Genomic DNA, 19,700 nt, shown 5'->3' on the forward strand with positions numbered 1-19,700 from the left:
AATAAAACTATTTTTTCCCAATATGAATTGCTAGGTGGAAAAGTGTACAGAAGAACTGCCCACGGTCGTCGATGGGTTGTGCCAAAAAAATGTATTTGGCAAATAATTAAATGTAATCACGACGACCTGGGGCATTTCTCTCTAGACAAAACGGTTGAGCGAATAGGAAATCAATATTGGTTTGCAAGAATGAGACACGTTGTAAAAAAATACATAAAGAATTGTTTAAACTGCATTTATTATAAAAACAAAGGCGGACCTAAAGAAGGAGAATTATATCCACTTCCCAAATACGCTCAACCGTTCCACACACTACATCTAGACCACCTAGGCCCTTTTGTGAAAACTAAAACTAAAAATGAGTATTTACTGGTAGTCGTTGACGCGTTTACAAAATTTGTTTTTATCTCTGCTGTGAAATCGACAAAATCATCTTGTGCAATTAAAGAGTTAGAAAACATTTCAAAATCGTTCGGTAACCCTAAGAGAATAATAACGGATGCTGGGTCATGTTTCACTTCGAACGAATTCGTTGAATATTGTTTAAGTAAAAACATCCATTTGCACACTATAGCAACAGGGATGCCACGTTCAAACGGACAAGTGGAACGTTTCAATAAAACAATTTTAGAGGCCTTAAAAACAATCGGCGCGGATACGTCAGATGATAGGTGGGACCAGTATATCAAAGCTTTACAGCAGGGCTTGAATACTACATTCCATAAGACAATTAAAGCGGTCCCGAGCGAGGTATTTTTCGGTTACCGATTGCGCATGGATAGTGATAGTTTAGCCCCGGATAATGACTCTCAACAATTATTAGACGTGACTAAGTTGCGCGAGAAAGTTGATGAAAATATTAGAGCTGACGCTGAAGCACAAAAGCAGAGATTCGACCGATCAAGAATCAAAGCACGAAAGTATACTGAGGGTGATTTGGTTTTAATCAAAATCCAAAGTCAAAATAATGATGGCAAAAGTAGAAAGCTGTTACCTACATTCAAAGGTCCATTTCAAGTTAAGAAAGTAGTGGGTAACGATAGATATGAGGTGACGGATGTAAAAGGTAGTGAGAGAACCGCTAAAAAGTACACTGGCATTACGTCGGCAGGGAATATAAAACCATGGATAAAAATTGATGAATGGGACCTAGCTTAATCAAATGAAAAGTATGTATTGTGGCCATTTATTGTCTAATAATTTTTATATATATTTTTAATTTTTTGTTTTTAAAGTTTTGTTCGGCTCCTAAGATTTACAATATTTTACAAACGCGATTATTCCAAGATACGAGAGTAACTGTAATGTGTTTTTGTTTTGATTTGCCGTGTTGGCAAGGAAAATAAAACGATTCTAATAAAATAAATAGAAACTTTATTTCTTCAGTTCAACTTAAAATTATATATTTTAGGGCGAGTCAAGATAAAATGCATTGTTTACGGGATCATTAAGACGTGCAAATATTTCTATCATAACTGCCATCCAAGTTAAGCTTGAAAATCTTAAGTGCGGCGAAATGCCCTTTAAGTGCAAGTTATTCCGATGTATAAAGGCCTAAAAACTAAGTGCGGCTACAGCCCTTTAGTCGGTGCCTGGAATTCGGGACTTGAATGGAGTAATGAGGAAAATTTGCTAGCCGAGATGTTTTCCGTCAAATAAATGTACAATATATGCTAATTATTATTTTTGTATGTTACAGCATTTCATCTTAACTCGTGAGGTGCCCGAGGCGGGCCCCGTGCAGGAGGGCCGTGTTGGCAACCATGGCGCCAAGCGCTGAAAGCGCCACCTAGCGGCTTACGAAGACACTACGAGGAGCCGCTACAGCGCCACCTATCGGAGAGCTGCATCATAGGACCAGGTAGCCGCCGCCCCGCCTACCTGGAATGGCAGCAGACTTCGGCGGGGATACCGAGCCTATAAAAGGGGCTGCACGACCTTCAGAGCTCTCTTGATCCAGCGACTGTCGATAGGTTTACTTAAAGTGTAAATTATAACGTATTTTGTAATTAATTTGATTAAAATAAAGTATTTTAAAAGTCCAGTATTTTACCTTTACTTATCATAGTCAGGTCGTTTACACATATTAGTCAGGCAGTCTTGTACCTACATTGTTGATTTAAGGATGACTCACGTTAGACCGGGCCGTGTCCGTGCCGGAATTCTTCCTTTATGGAAGTAACTGCTACCGTGCCTTTATGGAAGGCACGGTTGCAGTTTGACCTCTAAATGTATAAAGTTGTCTCGACAACAGTGTCAAATCCATGTCACATCCGAAATCGACAGACTAGCTGTAGACGAATCGCGAATACGATTGTTTACAGAAAGCAACCTAAATATTATCTCGTAGAAGCCGTCTGCACGTCGTGCCAATGTTTACTATTTTTTTACGTTCGATGACTCATTTGTGGGATTCGCTTTAGGTCATTCTATTGCGCAGCTGACTAGATTTCTGTTGTGAACATTGCACAAAAGGTATATAAAGCCGGTGTATAAGGTATCAAGTATCGGTATATAAAGGTCAAAAAGGTATATAAGGTGGGTACAGTCACCTGCAATAATATATTACACAACGAAGGTCGCAAAATTATCGACACGTTTTTTTGTAGAGTCATAAGAGCGTGTCACATATTTTTGCGGCCTTCGAAGAGTAACATTATTATTGCAGGTGACTGTACCGGAGGACTAGGTCACTTTTTATTTCGTGTAGGGTGACTGCCAGTGTTGGCCGAAACGTTAATGCAATTGACCATTTTTGACCATTAACCATTATAAATTGAACCGTAAACTGTATTCGTCCGTTACGGTTTACGGTTCAATTTGTACTGGTTAATGGTCAATTGCAAGTAACGTTCGACCAACACTGGTGACTGCTAGTCATTGGCCACTATGTAGTAGTTGGCCACTTCTAACAAATCAGAAAGAAAAAAGCAAATTGAAGCCTTATTGTTAAGTCACCCTAAATGACACCTCTCAGTTCATAATATTGGGTGAAGTTGCGTGCACCTTAGATACTTACATTCATTTCTTATGTAGGTATTTTGTTGCGAGTTATAATTATATATTCCGCTTGCAATGAAGTGAGATATAAGTACATATTTGGCAACTTCTGTGAAGACGTGTAATGTAAGATAGAATTCCTAAACATATATTATCTTTGTAGTAAGATAAACTTAGCAGGGCTGAGGAGAGTCTTTTCCATTTCTCAATAGACACCATACAAAAATGAGCCCTTTAAAAAGACATGTTGTTGAAATAGATTATTGTTTAGTCGAGTATAATAGGTAGGTAAAACTGCCGTAAAAAATAGTTACAAAACGCTTTAAAAATAAAATGTTTCGCCCAACTTATATTATAAACGTAATCAAGCGTGAAAAGTTCACAGAAGAGTCTAGGCAAAGAAATGTTTAGAAAATAGGGTAAACCGATGTTTTATGAAGTGAAATCAATTACTTATTAATACATTATTCTTCGTCCTTTTTTTTCATAGTCCTTCACTTACAGTACGGTGCCTTTTTTGTTTCTATTCACTTTTAATTTTTAATTTTTATCTCTTTTACGGCCCTCTAGATAAAGATTGACATGTTTTTTTATAAACATGGTCGTCATATTTATTTTTGACGTGATAGCGTCTTATAAATCGATGAACACCGGTAGCATGCACGAAAAGGTGTCACGTTGTGGACAGATCTCCATGGTAACGTTATGGACAGATCTCCATGTTAACGTATAAAAGTATGCAATTTTTCATTAATGTTTTCTTATGACTTTATCACGCAAAATTATCGTCCGTAAACCTCGGAATTATTCCTCCGAGTCCGTAAACAGACAGCCATATTTTTAGGCGTTTCAGTGTCACACCCATTGGTGACATGACATTCCATATCACGACAAAATATTGTAACATGTCGAATAGCTCTCTTGACGTCCGTATGACTAAATAGCCACGTTCACGTCCATTATTGTGTGAATATTTAGGTTGGATCGTAAACCGTCGTGTTTGCGAGCCGCGGACGCCAGAGGTAAACAACTGACGGGCGGCTGCTGATGCATTATATTGAACGTATACTTAGAGCCACTTGCACCAACCCACTAACCCGGGGTTAACCGATTAAACCGTTAACAGAGTGAAAATTTGTACTGGTAACCATTGTAACTCCAGGTTTAATCGGTTAACCAGTGGCCCTTAACCTTACATATAGGTACAGAATGGCAAAAAAATTACTGCATTCCCGTTGCCAGGGAGGTATAGGGATTTCGGGGTTGGTCCCATTCCCATGGTAAATATGTTGTTCAGTAGAATCCCAAAACCTAGCTCCCTGGCAACAACGGGAATGCAGTTAATTTTTAGCCACCTGTGAATAATAGTAGATTCAAACCTCGATTGTGCTGTATAGTGTATTTTAGAGCAGATAAAATCGTTTCTGAAAACAAAATGCAAAAATCTTACTAAAAATACGACCAGAGCCCGTACCATGAGTCACTGACAGTGTCAAAACTGACATTTACGCTATCGAGAACGTAATTTACTTTATATACATCTCGTTTGCACTAATATACGAGTACGAGCGAGATGTATAGAAAGTAAATTACGTTCTCGACGGCGTTTATGTCAGTGCCAAACTGATGGTAGCCGTACGATCCTTATCATAATATACCTATAGACGAAAACTTAGAACAGGCAAATTTTCACACCAAACAACGACGACCTTGTTCGATCCTTAACCCACTTTTAAGCCATTTAAAACGACTTAAACACACCAAAACACAACTTACTTACAACGTTCTACAAATGTAGTAATAATGAACTTGTGTGACAATTTGGACACGTGCCAGACAGCAGCAGCTGTTTAAAAAGTGGGAATAAATCTTTGGATATTAGCCGGTATTCGGGTAAATGCTTCGACATTAAATTAATTAGGTTTTTTTTTTAATTTACATATTTAAAAGAAGCCTTTATCAATGAGACATGTCGGCTCCGTTGGGCCTCTACAATCTCTACATTACAGAGTTTCTATATCAAAAACTGTACACGAATTTCTCAGTTTTAGACAGGGTCTCCGCCAATATCGAGTGAAAAACCTCAATATAATTAGATAACGCGTGTACATATTTTAAGAACAGAATGGAGAAAGAAGTGTAAATTAGTTGTTATGTTGTCATTTTGATGCGAGTTATGCCTATTTGTAAATACTAACAAATCTATTTCATCGAACATTTTAACCTACCCATGACATGATCCGCCATCGCCATTTACATATTCCAAATGCTCAGTCGACAAATAAATGCTTATATTTATCGAATCTGCTTACAAAATATACAGAAAATCGGTGAAAAATGTACCCTGTAGAAATTAATTGAAACCAAAGTAGAGGTATATCACTGTTAATGATAAAATTGATTTTTTTTCCCAAACACGGGTGTCGAAAAGCAGTATATTCGGAAGTATTTTTCAAAGCTGAAACGGGGACATTCGCTCGCACTTAAAGTGCCATTCTATGGAACTTGCTAACTATGTAAACAAACTGCCATATTAAGATTGTCTCTGAATGTCAACTTACTAATGACTTTTGTTTACATAGTTAGCAAGTTCCATAGAAAGACACGTCAGCATTCGCTCGATCAAGAAAACAACTCAACTTTGTTAACTTCATTATATTTGCCCTAATTTAACCCAATGTATTACAAATATTACAACACGAATTTCTCAAATCTAGTTTATTTATGAAGCTTTACTTTGACGAAGTGCGTCGAAATATTAACACAAGAGTCAAATAAACATAGTTCCAAGAAAACCTGTAATTATTTACTACGTTTTACTTTGTAAATAAACTTGTAACACTCGGGAAACGACATATTATAAATAGAAGCTATTACTATAGTTAAATGCATTCCACGATTCCAACGTCATTCTAAAGTCGTTAGAGTAGTGTTGAAAAGTGCCTAATGAATCTTAAAATACAATGAAACAATTCATTTCATACTTATAACAGTATAGCATTATAAATATTAATAAAATAATAATATTTATAACGGGTCAGGGTAACTCATATAATTTTGGCCACTTGTATTGCGTGAGTGACCCGCTGTAAATTTTGGCCGTTAATCGGATTTCTTGTTACAGTGAGGTAGCCGCTGTACCTAATTACTTAAGTTAAATAAAAGCTTGTGAAAAGTACTAATTAATAATCAGTATGTTGAGAACATTGAGAATGTGCTATTTTCTCCTGGCAGTAGTTAAGAAACATCGTATTTATGCCTGTTTTTAGAACTAGTAACCTACCCTGTTTTTTCAACTTACCTTAATAGAGTTCATATTAACTCACATTTATAGACGGGTCTATCGCGAATTTATTTTATTACCTTTATTTACCGACGTTTTGACACAGGTTTCACTGGTCGTTGTCGCTGCTAATACATTCGCGATAGACCCGTCTATAACTTTGAGTTAATATGTGTTCAAAACGAGAAAGTATTAAATACTAAATAGAATTATATTAACAATTCAAATTGGTATATTTATTTAAGTTATTTTCTGTTATTCTATTATGCCTTCTTCTGATATTAATTTAAGGTCATAAATATCGAAATAATATCGCTTTAATTCTCTTTCACTATTTGTAAATTCGGCTAAATATACTGCAATGCGTTAAAAACTAGCAACTATAAATCAAATAGCATACCTAATCTCATTGCCGTGAGATGAAATCAACATACTTAACACGCAATGTCAACCGATTGGTTCCCATTCTAAAAGGTGTATATGCTATAGAGTTTAAGTGTATTTAAGGTTGTTTTTGGAGTTTGTATGCGTGAGTAATTTAATGTTTATTAAAGGGAAAAGGTTTAATTAGGTGAACTTGGCATGTTTGACCGACTGAGAAAGGTGGGATTATGTTTTAAGAGTGCCCGGCAAGCTTGGCAGAATTTCACCTTCCCATACCAACGGAGTCTCGTTCTCATTTTAAAACTACGTGTTGGGTTGTATTATACCTACTTCAGATTTAAAAAAAATGGGCTACTGACAAAATAACCTTCAACCTTTGTATAGCGTAAAAGCACTGCAGCACTAAATAAAATGCAGCATCTGTTGCACCTGCAATACGGTCCAGTAGAACAATTTATACCGACGTTTTATTAAATCTACGGATTTCATACTGACCAAAACTGCAGCAGCACATGCTTCGTACCACCTTCCACATTGTTAAATAAGTTTTTGGCAAAACTTTCATTTTTGGTACAAGGTTTTATCGCTGACTGTACTTTTTTTCCACGGGCAACTAATACTCATCGAGACAACCCTAAAAACCCCAAACACAATTAGGTTGCCTTGTTTTATATAGTTCCTATGGCCACCTCCTGTCTCCATCATCAGATCAGCTTGATGGTATCATAATATTCCATTGTCACCAGACTTACATTATGTAACATGCAAATATTCAGCTTCTTCCAGTCGGGAAGTCGGTCAAATTTAACTTGCAAGATTTGACGGTGTCTTATATGGCGGTGTCTAGGTTCATGTATGACCCTTAAGATTGTTTTGTATACAGGATGGAACATTTCTAGAGACTGAGCTGAAAGGATGTTATCTAAGTTATTAATAATCGCAAAGCTGGATTTAAAAGTAAAACGAAATCATTAAAAAGAAATAATGTTATATCAGTGACAACCCTACAAAGTTATTTACATTTTAAATTTACACTAGGATCCAATAGGATCTACTTGCTAGGGTTGAAACATGCAGATTTTCGCACTAATGTTAAACTGTATCTCAAAAAACGTCAGAAATATTAACGTGATTAAATAAGTGAAAAATAAAGTACGTAGCCTTAACGATTCCCAGTTTGCGTAAAAGTCCTTCGTTCTGTTCCACCCGATATACATAGCTACCTATACATAATATCATTGGGTATACATATAGTACAAATTCAGCATCGATCGAAGCAAGTGGCCGCGGACTTAGCGGGATTACGGCTTAATAATCCGAGATTAAACAGCGTTCAGGACAAGCGGTAATACCGAGGTTAAGGTATTTGCATTTAGTTTTCGATTCGAAGGTTGTATATGGATACTTAATCTTTCTGGCTTAGCCACATTGGTTTACTGGTGGAGAATGCCTTCAAGAATTCCGCCGTTTGTACCTGCTATCACTGTGCAATAAAGATTTAAAATTACTAGATAACTTTATATATTATTTATATTTCCGAATTCTGTCAATCAACACGAGGAAACAACTCAAAATTTGTACATACCACATAATTCATAATTCATAATTGATTTATTGCATCCATGGTTGTTACATTGGTGTTACATAGTGAAAGTGAGTTTCACATGGACCCTGGTAGGGCACAGCAATAGTCTTAAATCTAAATTATGCTAGGTATTCGACAGTATATTTATATAGTAATTATAAAATTAGGTCTTTTAACAATGGTTAAGAGACGGTAATTTAAAATGTTATAGCAATGAATGTCTAGGAAATATTATTGATAATTAAAATTAACATTGAAATTATAGGGTAAGTATATAATATTAATAATAATAATAATAACGGTCTAATAGCGACATCTTGAGAGACTCTCGCTAGGTGGTTGGATCAAGGGTCAGATGCAGAAGGCGGTGATCTTGGACACGGCGCGGATAGTCCGCCGGTTCTTCTCTCTGCAGCCCTGACCACCGGCAGCTTGGGTCTTGCCCCGCTGCTGGCGGCACCCTAGGTTAGGTTTTTTATAATATGTTTATAAGTATTTTGTATTGTTTTTGTAAGTGTTTTTGTATTTTATTTTTATATCCATATTGTAAAAAACCAACCTAAGAAGAGAAATAAATAAAAGAGTAATAATAATAATAATTTGAGCCTATATACGTCCCACTGCTGGGCACAGGCCTCCTTTCATGCGCGAAAGGGCTCGGGCTATAGTCCCCACGCTAGCCCAATGCGGATTGGGGACTTCACATACACCTTTGAATTTCTTCGCAGATGTATGCAGGTTTCCTCACGATGTTTTCCTTCACCGAAAAGCTAGTGGTAAATATCAAATTATATTTCGTACATAAGTTCCGAAAAACTCATTGGAAAACTCATATAATATTAATTTATTTATTTAATAGTCATGTCAAGAATAAGAAATTTTATGTCACACAATATTTAATAATAGTGGTTAAAAAATAGATGAGATAAAATTATAAAATGAGTAATAATTAAAACTAATAACATTCGTGATCATTTTTATCTTCCAAGAAATCATTAAGTTTATAGTAGCACATTATTATGCCACTCTTAAGGATTCAATCCAAATTAGTCATCTCTTTTTCCAGATTAAAGATCCTTTAAAATTGAAATTCCTTTAAACTAGTTTTCCAATGGCTGACGCTGCTTTTATTTCTTTATTTTAAAATTAAATTCAGGCAACAAAGTCCATACTAAACTGTTTATACGACAACGGTTTCACTCACTTGAATTTTTAGTCGCTATTGGCGACATGTTTCGGGCCCTTCGGGGGTCCATCCTCAGGCTCAGTTTAAAATATGTCTCACGAAAGTTTAATATCGATGAAAGTCCATATACATATACATTATAAATTTCATAAACTTAAACACAATTTTGGCGATAGGACAGCGTGGCTCCGTTGAATCGTTTTACACATACGCCTTAGTGTAAGGCCTGAGTGGACGCTCGAAGCGGAGCGTTCGGCGGGGCGTGCAGCGTGGCGTCGGGCTCACGAGGGATTTGAGCAGCGTACACTAAGGCCGCTCCTATACGTTTGCATTTGTTTAACATGCACGCCGCACGCCCCGCCCCGCTGCACGCCAAACTCGAGCGTGCACTCAGGCCTTACTTACACTTATGCGTACTTATGTCCAGCGAAAATAACGTTTTAGTCATAGCAATCATCGCCTCTTGGCGCGTGCCAACACTCAAAGACGATTAGTATTATGTCATAAATCCATTTTTCTGTCTGTTTGTGTCACCGATAACATGTGGGTCAATGTCTAGGTGCACGTCAGACGCCAAGGTTGGAACACTTGGGGCCCGATTCGGATTTTGTAATAGACATCTATTAGATATCTTTTAGACATCGCCAAGATACGATAACGATATGTTTAAGATCTATCCTGTCAAAATTGACATTTCCGCGATTCTGGAGATACTCTTGAACGATTTCCACAAGATATTACTTAGAGATCTAATTCACGTCTAATAGATATCTAACACGATCTATCGTAAAAGCATGTAAAAGTGACATTGGTTGCCCGAATTGCGCTGCAAAAGAGAACTAGTTGAAATCTAAACTATAACGTATCTAGAATGGATCTAGTACGGGTCGTCTCTTGTGAATATCTTGAAGTTCGAATACGGCAGTTGGAATATTGGACCCTTTTAATTGTTTCGTAATTCAGGTAAAAATTATGTAAAGTCACGCGTATGGACTTTCTTTATAAGTAATTAGCGACCCGCCGCGGCCTCAAATTCAGGTTGTCTAATATGTTCTCACTACTGAGGTGCAAAGTTGTGTGTACTACACTCGATCAAAGTTATTTACATCTCATGCGCTTTTGAGTCCCTTACTACGCTCAAGATTCTAAATTAGATTAGACTCTATTATAGAATCTTTCGCTTGCACGGGACTCAAAATAGCTACTCGAAGAAATATCAAACTTTGCTCGCTTGTTGTACAATTACTGTCTGTTTGTAACTATTCCTACAGTGTCAATATCTAGAGAGGAAAATGGGGATTACGTTTGTATGGAGAAGCGGCTGTCCCCTTTTTTCTTGGTACGACCCATTTCAGAAGTGTCGAGGCATCCAGTGCTCACTCGTCGAGGCAAAACACTAACAGGCAAAACGTAGTTTCCAGAAGCCATTACCAGCTAATCAAGTTTGCTCCACTAGCCAGTTAGCTACGCTGTTCGGGTGACCAAACGTCCCGAGTTTTCCGAGACGTCCCATTTTCAAGTACTGAATTTGGCCATGTCCAAAAATTTTACAAAACTGACTGACTGAAACGTTGTCTCGAATTGACTTGAATTATCATTACTTAAGCACCGAAGCATAAAAAAATCCTGTATCCAAAAAAAGTCTCCATAAAATATAGAGAAATAGACTTTCTTGATTACGAATACCGCAAATAGGCAAATTCATATGAGTGATAATGATAAGTAAAGATGTTGATGATATTGTTAATATATACAGGGTTTATTGACAATGAAGAAATTAACAAACATAATGGGCAGACCCAAACGGAGATGGCGGGACGACCTGGACAACTTCCTGAACAACTGGCCGGAGGAAACACCAAATCAGGAGTCGTGGAAATCAAGGGGAGAGGCCTTTGCCCAGCGGTGGGACACTCATATAGGCTAATAAAATAAAAATACATAAGCTTAATAAGAGATTAACCTAAACGTAAACAATTTTAGCCAAATTGCTGTCAATGGGTAAGATGCCCAGAAGGTTCGCCATATTTCTCCAATATATTGATATTAATTAATTACAACATAATGCATTATGTATCTAGAGTTTTAGCCTACAGCCCCGAATTTTAAACGAGACTGTCCGGTAAAACCGGAAAACTAACGTGTTAACCCTAGTTAGTATGATCATAATAGTATAGGCCGTGAGCTGTATAGGTATTTGTATAAAGACCGTTATACAGAAGTGTCCTTCAGTCTTGTTCCTTGACATTTTGCTATATTTACTTATTAAGTAAGAGCGTCCTGAGTAATTTCTGTAAATAGATCAGGATAAACATGTTAGAACTACTACTTTGTCTCAAAACCAGCTGGTATAAAAGTAAAAGATAAAACCAAAAAAGGTATATGTATAATAACTAGGAACCAAGGGAAACAAATATGTAATATGGAAGTAGATAGAAGTTAAGGGGGGTAGTTATCTCTGCAGCTTACTGTACATGAACAGTGCGGTAGAGTTAGACCGCAAATAATTAAAAAACTGGAAGGAGAGGGGGGAGGCCTTTGCCCAGCAGTGGGACACAGTGGGCTCTGTATAATATAATATAATATAATAATTAAAAAAACCGGCCAAGTGCGAGTAGGACTCGCGCACGAAGGGTTCCGCACCATCAACAAAAAATAGAGCAAAAAAATCGTGTTTGTTGTATGGGAGCCCCCTTAAATATTTATTAGATTTTATTTTTAGTATTTGTTGTTATAGCAGCAACATGTTATACATCATTTGTGAAAATTTCAACTGTCTAGCTATCGCGGTTCATGAGATACAGCCTGGTGACAGACGGACGGACGGACGGACGGACAGCGAAGTCTTAGTAATAGGGTCCCGTTTTTTACCCTTTGGGTACGGAACCCTAAAAACGTCACCACTTTTGAGCTTATAGCATCCGCTTGAATGTACCTAATAATCGTAAAGTTACTTAGGCCCACTTGCACCATTCACTAACCCAGGGTTAACCGGTTAAACCTGGAGTTACCATGGTTACAAGTACAATTTGACACTGGGTTAACGGTTTAACCGCTTAACCTCGGGTTAGTCGGTTGGTGCAAGTGGCGCTTAGTTTTCTAGCCAAAATATAAAATTGTTACCTACACAAAGAAAATAAAGCGAGTAGAAATTTTATACGATCTTTACCTGAAGATAAGGGTTGATTCAGAAATTACTGCCGGAAACAGTCTACGTGTTCTACTGAAATCCCAAAAGGTTAGCAAGAAGAGGTTTTATAGGGACTTTGTGATTTTACCTAAGTGTATGTGTGTGCAATAAATTGTTTGTTATTTGGGTCAAAATTGATCCAGAAAAAGAGCGTTTCTAATGTTTGAAAAACAAAGAAAAAATAGTGCGAGTAAGGTCACATTGTGGCTAATTCCGTCATAAGGACTATTCCGTCCAGGAGCGTATACATATTTCTTAGATAAAAAACCATCTGCTTTAAATAATACCAATCGCTGCTTTGTCGATGAAATTATCGATTTCGTTCATTGTTCGAGAAAAACGCTAGAAGACGGAATAGTCCCTATGACGGAATTAGCCACATTGACCTTACGTATGTTTACATTCATCTCGTGTCAGCTAGTGAAGGCTCTATAATGAAGACTAATAGAAGTTTTCATAACTTGATGAATCGGGCGTGACGTGCCAGCTAATGGCCAAGTTTCGTACACCTCCATGTATAGAAACTTTGTATGACAGGTCCTGGGAAACTGTATAATTTTCATGGAGGGTATCGCCTAGGGTTGCAAATAGAAAAAAAAAACAAATGTTTTTTTTTTTCAAATTTATGAAAAAAAACATGAAAAAAAACCTGGCACCATGGTTTTTTTTCTAAATTAGGTTTTTTTTCAGATGAACAAAAATATGCCACAATAACGGTTTTTCGTGATTTATTTATATAAGTAACTTAAAACTAAGTACATTAAAGTAAGTATGTCAGTACAGTATCCGGAATCCCTGAATTCCCCGATGCGGCGACGAGAGGCGTTGGTGTTGCCAACAGTAAATTGCGATAACTACCACTACAGATTTCATTTATGTTGTTATTAATCAAAGTTGTTAAATTAAATTGGTTTAATGGTTAACATAAAGTCTAAAACAAGTAAAACAACCGTATAAAAGTATTAACTGCCTTGCAAATTTTGAGTTTTCATACTTTTGAAAAAAAAACGTACTCCAGAAAAAAAACGGTTTTTTTTTACGGTTTCTTTTCATGTTTTTTTTTCAAGTCAGAAAAAAAACCGTTTTTTTACAACCCTAGTATCGCCACCTACATATCAATATCAAATAGTGAGTGTGTGTGTGTGTGTATTGTATGTGTGCGTGTGTGCGTGTGTGTGTGTGTGTGTGTGTGCGCTGTGCGCGTGTGTGTGTGCACTGTAATAATTTGTGTCAAATGTGGTGTTTTTATTATTATTATTTAATTTTAAATATAAATGTTCTATGCAGTATAGTATAGCATTAGACTAGTATGTTTAATACTATAAAAGAGTCCGTCTTATCCACTTAGCACAGACATGAACACAACAAAGTGAGATGTCATTATAAATGTCATAATATATATATTTGACGACCGGTCTGGCCTAGTGGGTAGTGACCCTGCCTGTGAAGCCGCGGTCCTGGGTTCGAATCCCAGTAAGGGCATTTATTTGTGCGATGAGCACAGATATTTGTTCCTGAGTCATGGTTGTTTTCTATGTATTTAAGTATTTGTATATTATATATATCGTTGGCTGAGTACCCACAACACAAGCTTTCTTGAGCTTACCGTGGGGCTTAGTCAATTTGTGTAATAATGTCCTATAATATTTATTTATTTATTTATTTATTTTCATAGACATGAATGATTACATTCATTGCCATACTTTATACATGCCATGCAGCGACATTACTATGGCCACCTCTTTATTTATCGTCTATCGCCATGTTTTTCACGTTCTAATAAGTATTTTATATGTAAGTCAGAAAGTGACGCAAGACACGCTAGGCGATAAAAACGCGACCATTCTAACGCCGCGCCGCAGACTATAGCACATCTTAACTTTCCAACGAACACTACCCCAAAACCCCTAATCGTCTTTACAATACAACCCCCGAGGGAAAGAATGGGGTTCTTGTTCTTATCCGTCACAAGGGACTGATATGGGATCGTGGGATCATAAATTACTATTATTATCACCGCTTATGAAGATAAAACGGTGTATAAATATTTTTATTTCTAAGATTTTTTTTTTTCAATAAGTAATTAAATTTTGGTTTTAAATGGATTTGTTGTAAAATTTCCTTTCTGATATTTAACTCCTTATTCCACAAATAACGATACTTTCACCTAAATTGTTAATTGAAAGTGCCCTCAAAAAATACTATAAAAGTTTATACTTAGTCATATTTTTTTTAAATACACATGTATTTTACTTTCCTCGTATTCGAAATGAAAAGTAGAATATTTAACTCGGGTGAAAGGCGCTTTTTAGTCTCGGACTATTGACGCTCTCACTGCCTTCGAGCGCTAAACTACCTCGAAATGGGTGCCTTCCATCCCTTGGTTAACAATCTACTAAAAACCCAAATCATATGCTTTCCTCAGCTCTAATCAACCCCAGTCCCTAATAGATTCACACAAGTGTACCTTTTGCGTGAAAACAACACTTTCGTTACACAGAAATACGCAGTAAAAACAGCGACACTCCTAACTGTACATCTGTAGACCTTATGCGTTTTGTAATAAGGTCCACCGATGTACAGTTAACACTGTTAGCGATGGTACTATTAAATCCAAAACGGCACCATACGTTACAAACGTTTTATGCTTCACGCTGCAACGAAACAGAAATTAAAAGCGTGTACACACAATTGACTATTTATAAACCTTACTAGCAAGACTTAAGGTCTAAACTTGGTCAAAAAAATCGTGCATCGTCCACACACTTAACTGACATATTGTATACCCTATTCTAAAGAAAATAAGGTCGACCAATGGTCAAAAGTGTAAGCATCAATTATTCGAGGTAACCTTTTAATGGAGGCAATCTGCGCGACAGTGAACGTCCATTTTAAAAGGCGACAGGTGTTTTACACAATGGTTTATCCAGGTTTTATGTTTGGGTATTTTTCAGTTGGTGGTCTAGCGGTAAGAGCGTGCGAATTTCAATCGCGAGTTCGAAATCCGGCTCGTACCAATGAGTTTTTCGGAACTTAAGTATGTACGAAATATCATTTTCACCTCAGCAGCTCGAACAAGGGTACTTTGCTACTTAAAAACAGTGAACAAAATCGCATTTTGCTCACTGAGTGAGACTAAATGAGCAAAATGCGATTTTGCTCACTGTTTTTAAGTAGCAAAGTACTCTTGTTCGAGCTGCTGAGGTGATAACTTAATTGTTGGTATATCTTAAGAAAACATGAGTGAATAGGTAAGTGATGAAGAAGGAATACATTTTTCGGGTTCTCTAATATGTTCTCACTGCTGAGGTGAAAAGTTTTGTGAACTACACGAGATCAAAGTTATTTACATCTCGTGCGCTTTTGAGTCCCTTACTACGCTCAAGATTCTAAATTAGATAGTATAGAATCTTTCGCTTGCACGGGACTCAAAATAAGCACTCGAAGAAATATCAAACTTTGATCTCTTGTTGTACAAATAACTATTGATATTTACTAGTCGCTTTTCGGTGAAGGAAAACATCGCCAGTGAGGAAACCGGACTAATCCCAATAAGGTCTAGTTTACCCTCTGGGTTGGAAGGTCAGATGGCAATCGCTTTCGTAAAAACTAGTGCCTATGCCAATTCTCGGGATTAGTTGCCAAGCGGACCCCAGGCTCCCATAAGCCGTGGCAAAAGCCGGGACAACGCGAGGAAGATGATGATGATTAAGTTAAAAACATGACAATATTAGGCCCACTTGCACCATCCCATCACTAACCCGGGGTTAAACCGTTTACCAACTGTCAAATTGTACTGGTAACCATGGTAACTCCAGGTTTAACCGGTTAACCCTGGGCTAGTGGGCCTTAGTCGCATAAAAATAGAAGTGAAAACATCTGATAATTTTTTGTCAGAAGTGTCAGTAACAAACGTTAATATCTAATCTTTTCACGCGATTTAAATTGTTTCTTTAATTAAATAGATAAGGGATTTTCACGATATAGTGCGAATGACTTTTGATGTTAGAAAAGTAGAGTCAGTGCGGAAAGAAAAAAGCCGTGGAATATATGGGGCCCAATCCATTCCACGACTCTTCTCTTTCCGCACAGACTCTGTCATAATTCTGTTGCTTGGAGTGCTACTTTAATGCTTTATGGTTTTATTATTTCGTAATATTTCTTATACCTTTAAACGAACAATTCTTGTTTGTTTATTTATTTATATTTACTCATCTCGGAAACGGCTCTAACAATTAGGATGAAATTTGGTATATGGGGATTTTCGGGAGCAAAAAATCGATCTAGCTAGGTCTTATCTCTGGGAAAACGCTCATTTTTGAGTTTTTATATGTTTCTCTCTGTCTCCCAGATATTTTCTTGTTATAGTAGTAGTAAACACTTTATTGTACAAAACAAGTAGGTACCTACATAACACAGAGAGAATATAGTAAATGTGTACAAAGGCGAACTTATCCCCTTAAGGGATGTTATTTGTTGAATGTAAACAAAACAGACGTAGACAAAAAACTTTGTAGTCGATACAGAGGGGCTACCGCGAAAACCGAATTTCGCAAATTGCGGGAATCTTTCTCTTTTACTCCAATGAAGGCGTAATTAGAGTGACAGAAAAAAATGCCCGCAATTTGCAAAATTCGGTTTTTGCGGTAGCCCCTCTGACCTAAGGACCTAGCTAAGATGATAATCGTACATCGACAAGCGCTAAACAAAAATAAAACATGTACCGAAATTACAGATGCTACGAAACGTAACGTGACTATTTATACATTACTTAATTTTGATTGGTGTTTCCTATCAACAATTGTCATTTTGGCTAGGCCCCCAGCCTAGAAAATAGATCCCTATCAAGCTACAATTTCAATATATACCTATACTACTATACTATGGTTTTAATATTTACTATTTTGTATGGGAACAAAGAAAAACTTACCCCAGCGTCGTCATGGTGACAATAGTGTACCAGAAGGCAGCAGGAATGGAAGTGAAATTCGTGTCTTGCTCATTCTTCTCCGCGTAGAACATAACCGTGGCGAAGATGATGATGGCCATGGCCAGCGAGAACACCAGGAATCCCAGCTCGCTGGCACAGCTCTTCAGGGTGTAACCAAGGATCCTGAGACCCTGGGAGTGCCTGGAGAACTTGAAGATACGGAACACCCTGAACACCCTGAGGGTCACAAAAGCTCCAGACACGTCGTCGTTGTCAGTAATCCCCAAGCCAATGTAGTATGGCAAGATGGCTACCACGTCAATGATTGACATGACGGAACGCACGAATTTGCAACGGTCCGGCGCTGCAAAGAGGCGGAGAAGATACTCGGCCGTGAATATCATGACACAAGCCGTGTCCAAGCAGAAGAACACTATCTTATATCGCTCCCCGCATGGAAGAGTCCCCGCGCGCCCCGGCCGATGCCCACAAGGTACTGTCTCAACCACGTTAGCCATCACGGACACCGCGATGAAAAACCCGGTCACATAATAAAATACTAAAGCGGCAGTCGACGTGTGAGGGTTCTCGAACGCCCTCCACATCTTCTGCCTCAAATCCGTCAACTGCGGCAAACTCTGGTCCCCTGCCTCACTCAGCTTATCATCCATCAGCCGTTCGGCATTCTCACGTTTCCTATCCCTATAGTCCTCATAGCAACAATCGCCTATCACATCAGGTAGTATTCCAAAGAACGCTAGCTCCTCATCGTAACCTGTGAGGCATTCGTGTTTTGGATAATGGAGCTTCCCTGTCCTATAATAATTAAGTATATGCCTGAATATATCAGGGTCTCTGTCGAAGAAGTATTCCCTGCTGTCTTCATCGTAGAAGAATTCCCTTTCTGTGGATCCTAGCAACGAATCGGGGTATTTTTCGAGTGTGTTTCTCCAGGTTTCGAACCGTCTTCCGGAGACGTTGATGAGGAGTTTTTCGTCTTCTGCCCGCCGGCGGTCTTTGGGGACGGGTGGGGGCGGGAGGGGGTGCGTGGCGATGGGCACCCAGCCGATCGCGGCGGCGCGAGCGAAGGGCAACCACGCGGCGACCGACGCCATGGCTCGCTGGTCGCGGCCGCGGCGGCGTGGCTACTGAAGCCCCCCACGGCTATTTCGAGCCGCCCGCCCAGATCAGGGTTGCTACAGTGGAGATTAAAATAATACGAGTGAGGTTTCTTATGTGAATATTTGGTCTGCTGGTTTAAGGGGGTAGAGATTAAAATAATAGCGTGTGGGATTTAAAATAGAATAGCTATCTTAATTTTATTCATTATTTACCTACATAATTAATGTGCTTTAGCCTAATATCACCTTAATTGTTTGTTTAGTTTAGTAGTTTACAAAAGGAAAATACGTATTACTAATTTGTATAATGAGTAATATAAGATTATATTAGTCTCCTGTACTGACTATAAGTATATGTAATACCTATAGCCCGTACAGGACACTCAGGACCATAAAATACATTCCTTCATAGTACTCCTTAATATAAGAGAAATTGCGAATAATTATATATGTAATTATACAGTCCTAATAATCAAATATGATTTCGAAGAGTATGGCTAATCGTTGAAAAGACATTGTTTGTGTATGAACTTGACTATAATCCTTTCTTAGATATTTTATATTTATTTATTTGTATCAATTATTAATATAGGTATTCCGATGTTTATCTATGTATAGAGAGAGCTTTTTAAGCTTGCTTATTTCTCTATGGTTAAAGTCGCAATCTTATGGTAGGTACCAAAAATCACTTTTAAAAATCAAAGTAAGTACCGTAATGTGTGCGGAAAGAGAAGAGTTGTGGAATGTATCGGGCCCAATACATTCCAAGGCTCTTCTCTTACCGAACAGACTCTAGTCATTTTATTCCTTTTTTAAGCCGTATCCAGACGAGCTGGGCAAATCGACCGATTTGATCAGGAAGATAATTAGCGCCAATCTCATCTAGCATCCACATAAACACAATTTAATCACCAATTTGCATTCCATAGATACTAACTTCGAAAATTGGCTTTTTTGTGTACGCACCCGCTGATTTGATCGGGGAATCAAATTGGCGTTTGCGTCCGTACGGCCTGATTCG

At 37.8% G+C, this 19,700-nt stretch overlaps 1 protein-coding gene across 3 annotated transcripts in view; it reads right to left on the reverse strand.

Annotated features, from left to right (window-relative positions):
• Positions 1 to 18,773, reverse strand: part of LOC134658378 (potassium voltage-gated channel protein Shal) — a 102,679-nt gene extending 83,906 nt beyond the window's left edge. For all 3 annotated transcript variants that reach the window (XM_063514052.1, XM_063514051.1, XM_063514050.1), the window contains exon 1: positions 17,559 to 18,773. In XM_063514052.1, the coding sequence (XP_063370122.1) occupies positions 17,559 to 18,673 (1,115 nt within the window). In that variant the 5' untranslated portion in view covers positions 18,674 to 18,773. The remainder of the gene's footprint in view (positions 1 to 17,558) is intronic.
• Positions 18,774 to 19,700: the final 927 nt, after the last annotated feature.

Source organism: Cydia amplana, chromosome 22 (genome assembly GCF_948474715.1).
Source record: "Cydia amplana chromosome 22, ilCydAmpl1.1, whole genome shotgun sequence".
Taxonomy (NCBI): domain Eukaryota; kingdom Metazoa; phylum Arthropoda; class Insecta; order Lepidoptera; family Tortricidae; genus Cydia; species Cydia amplana.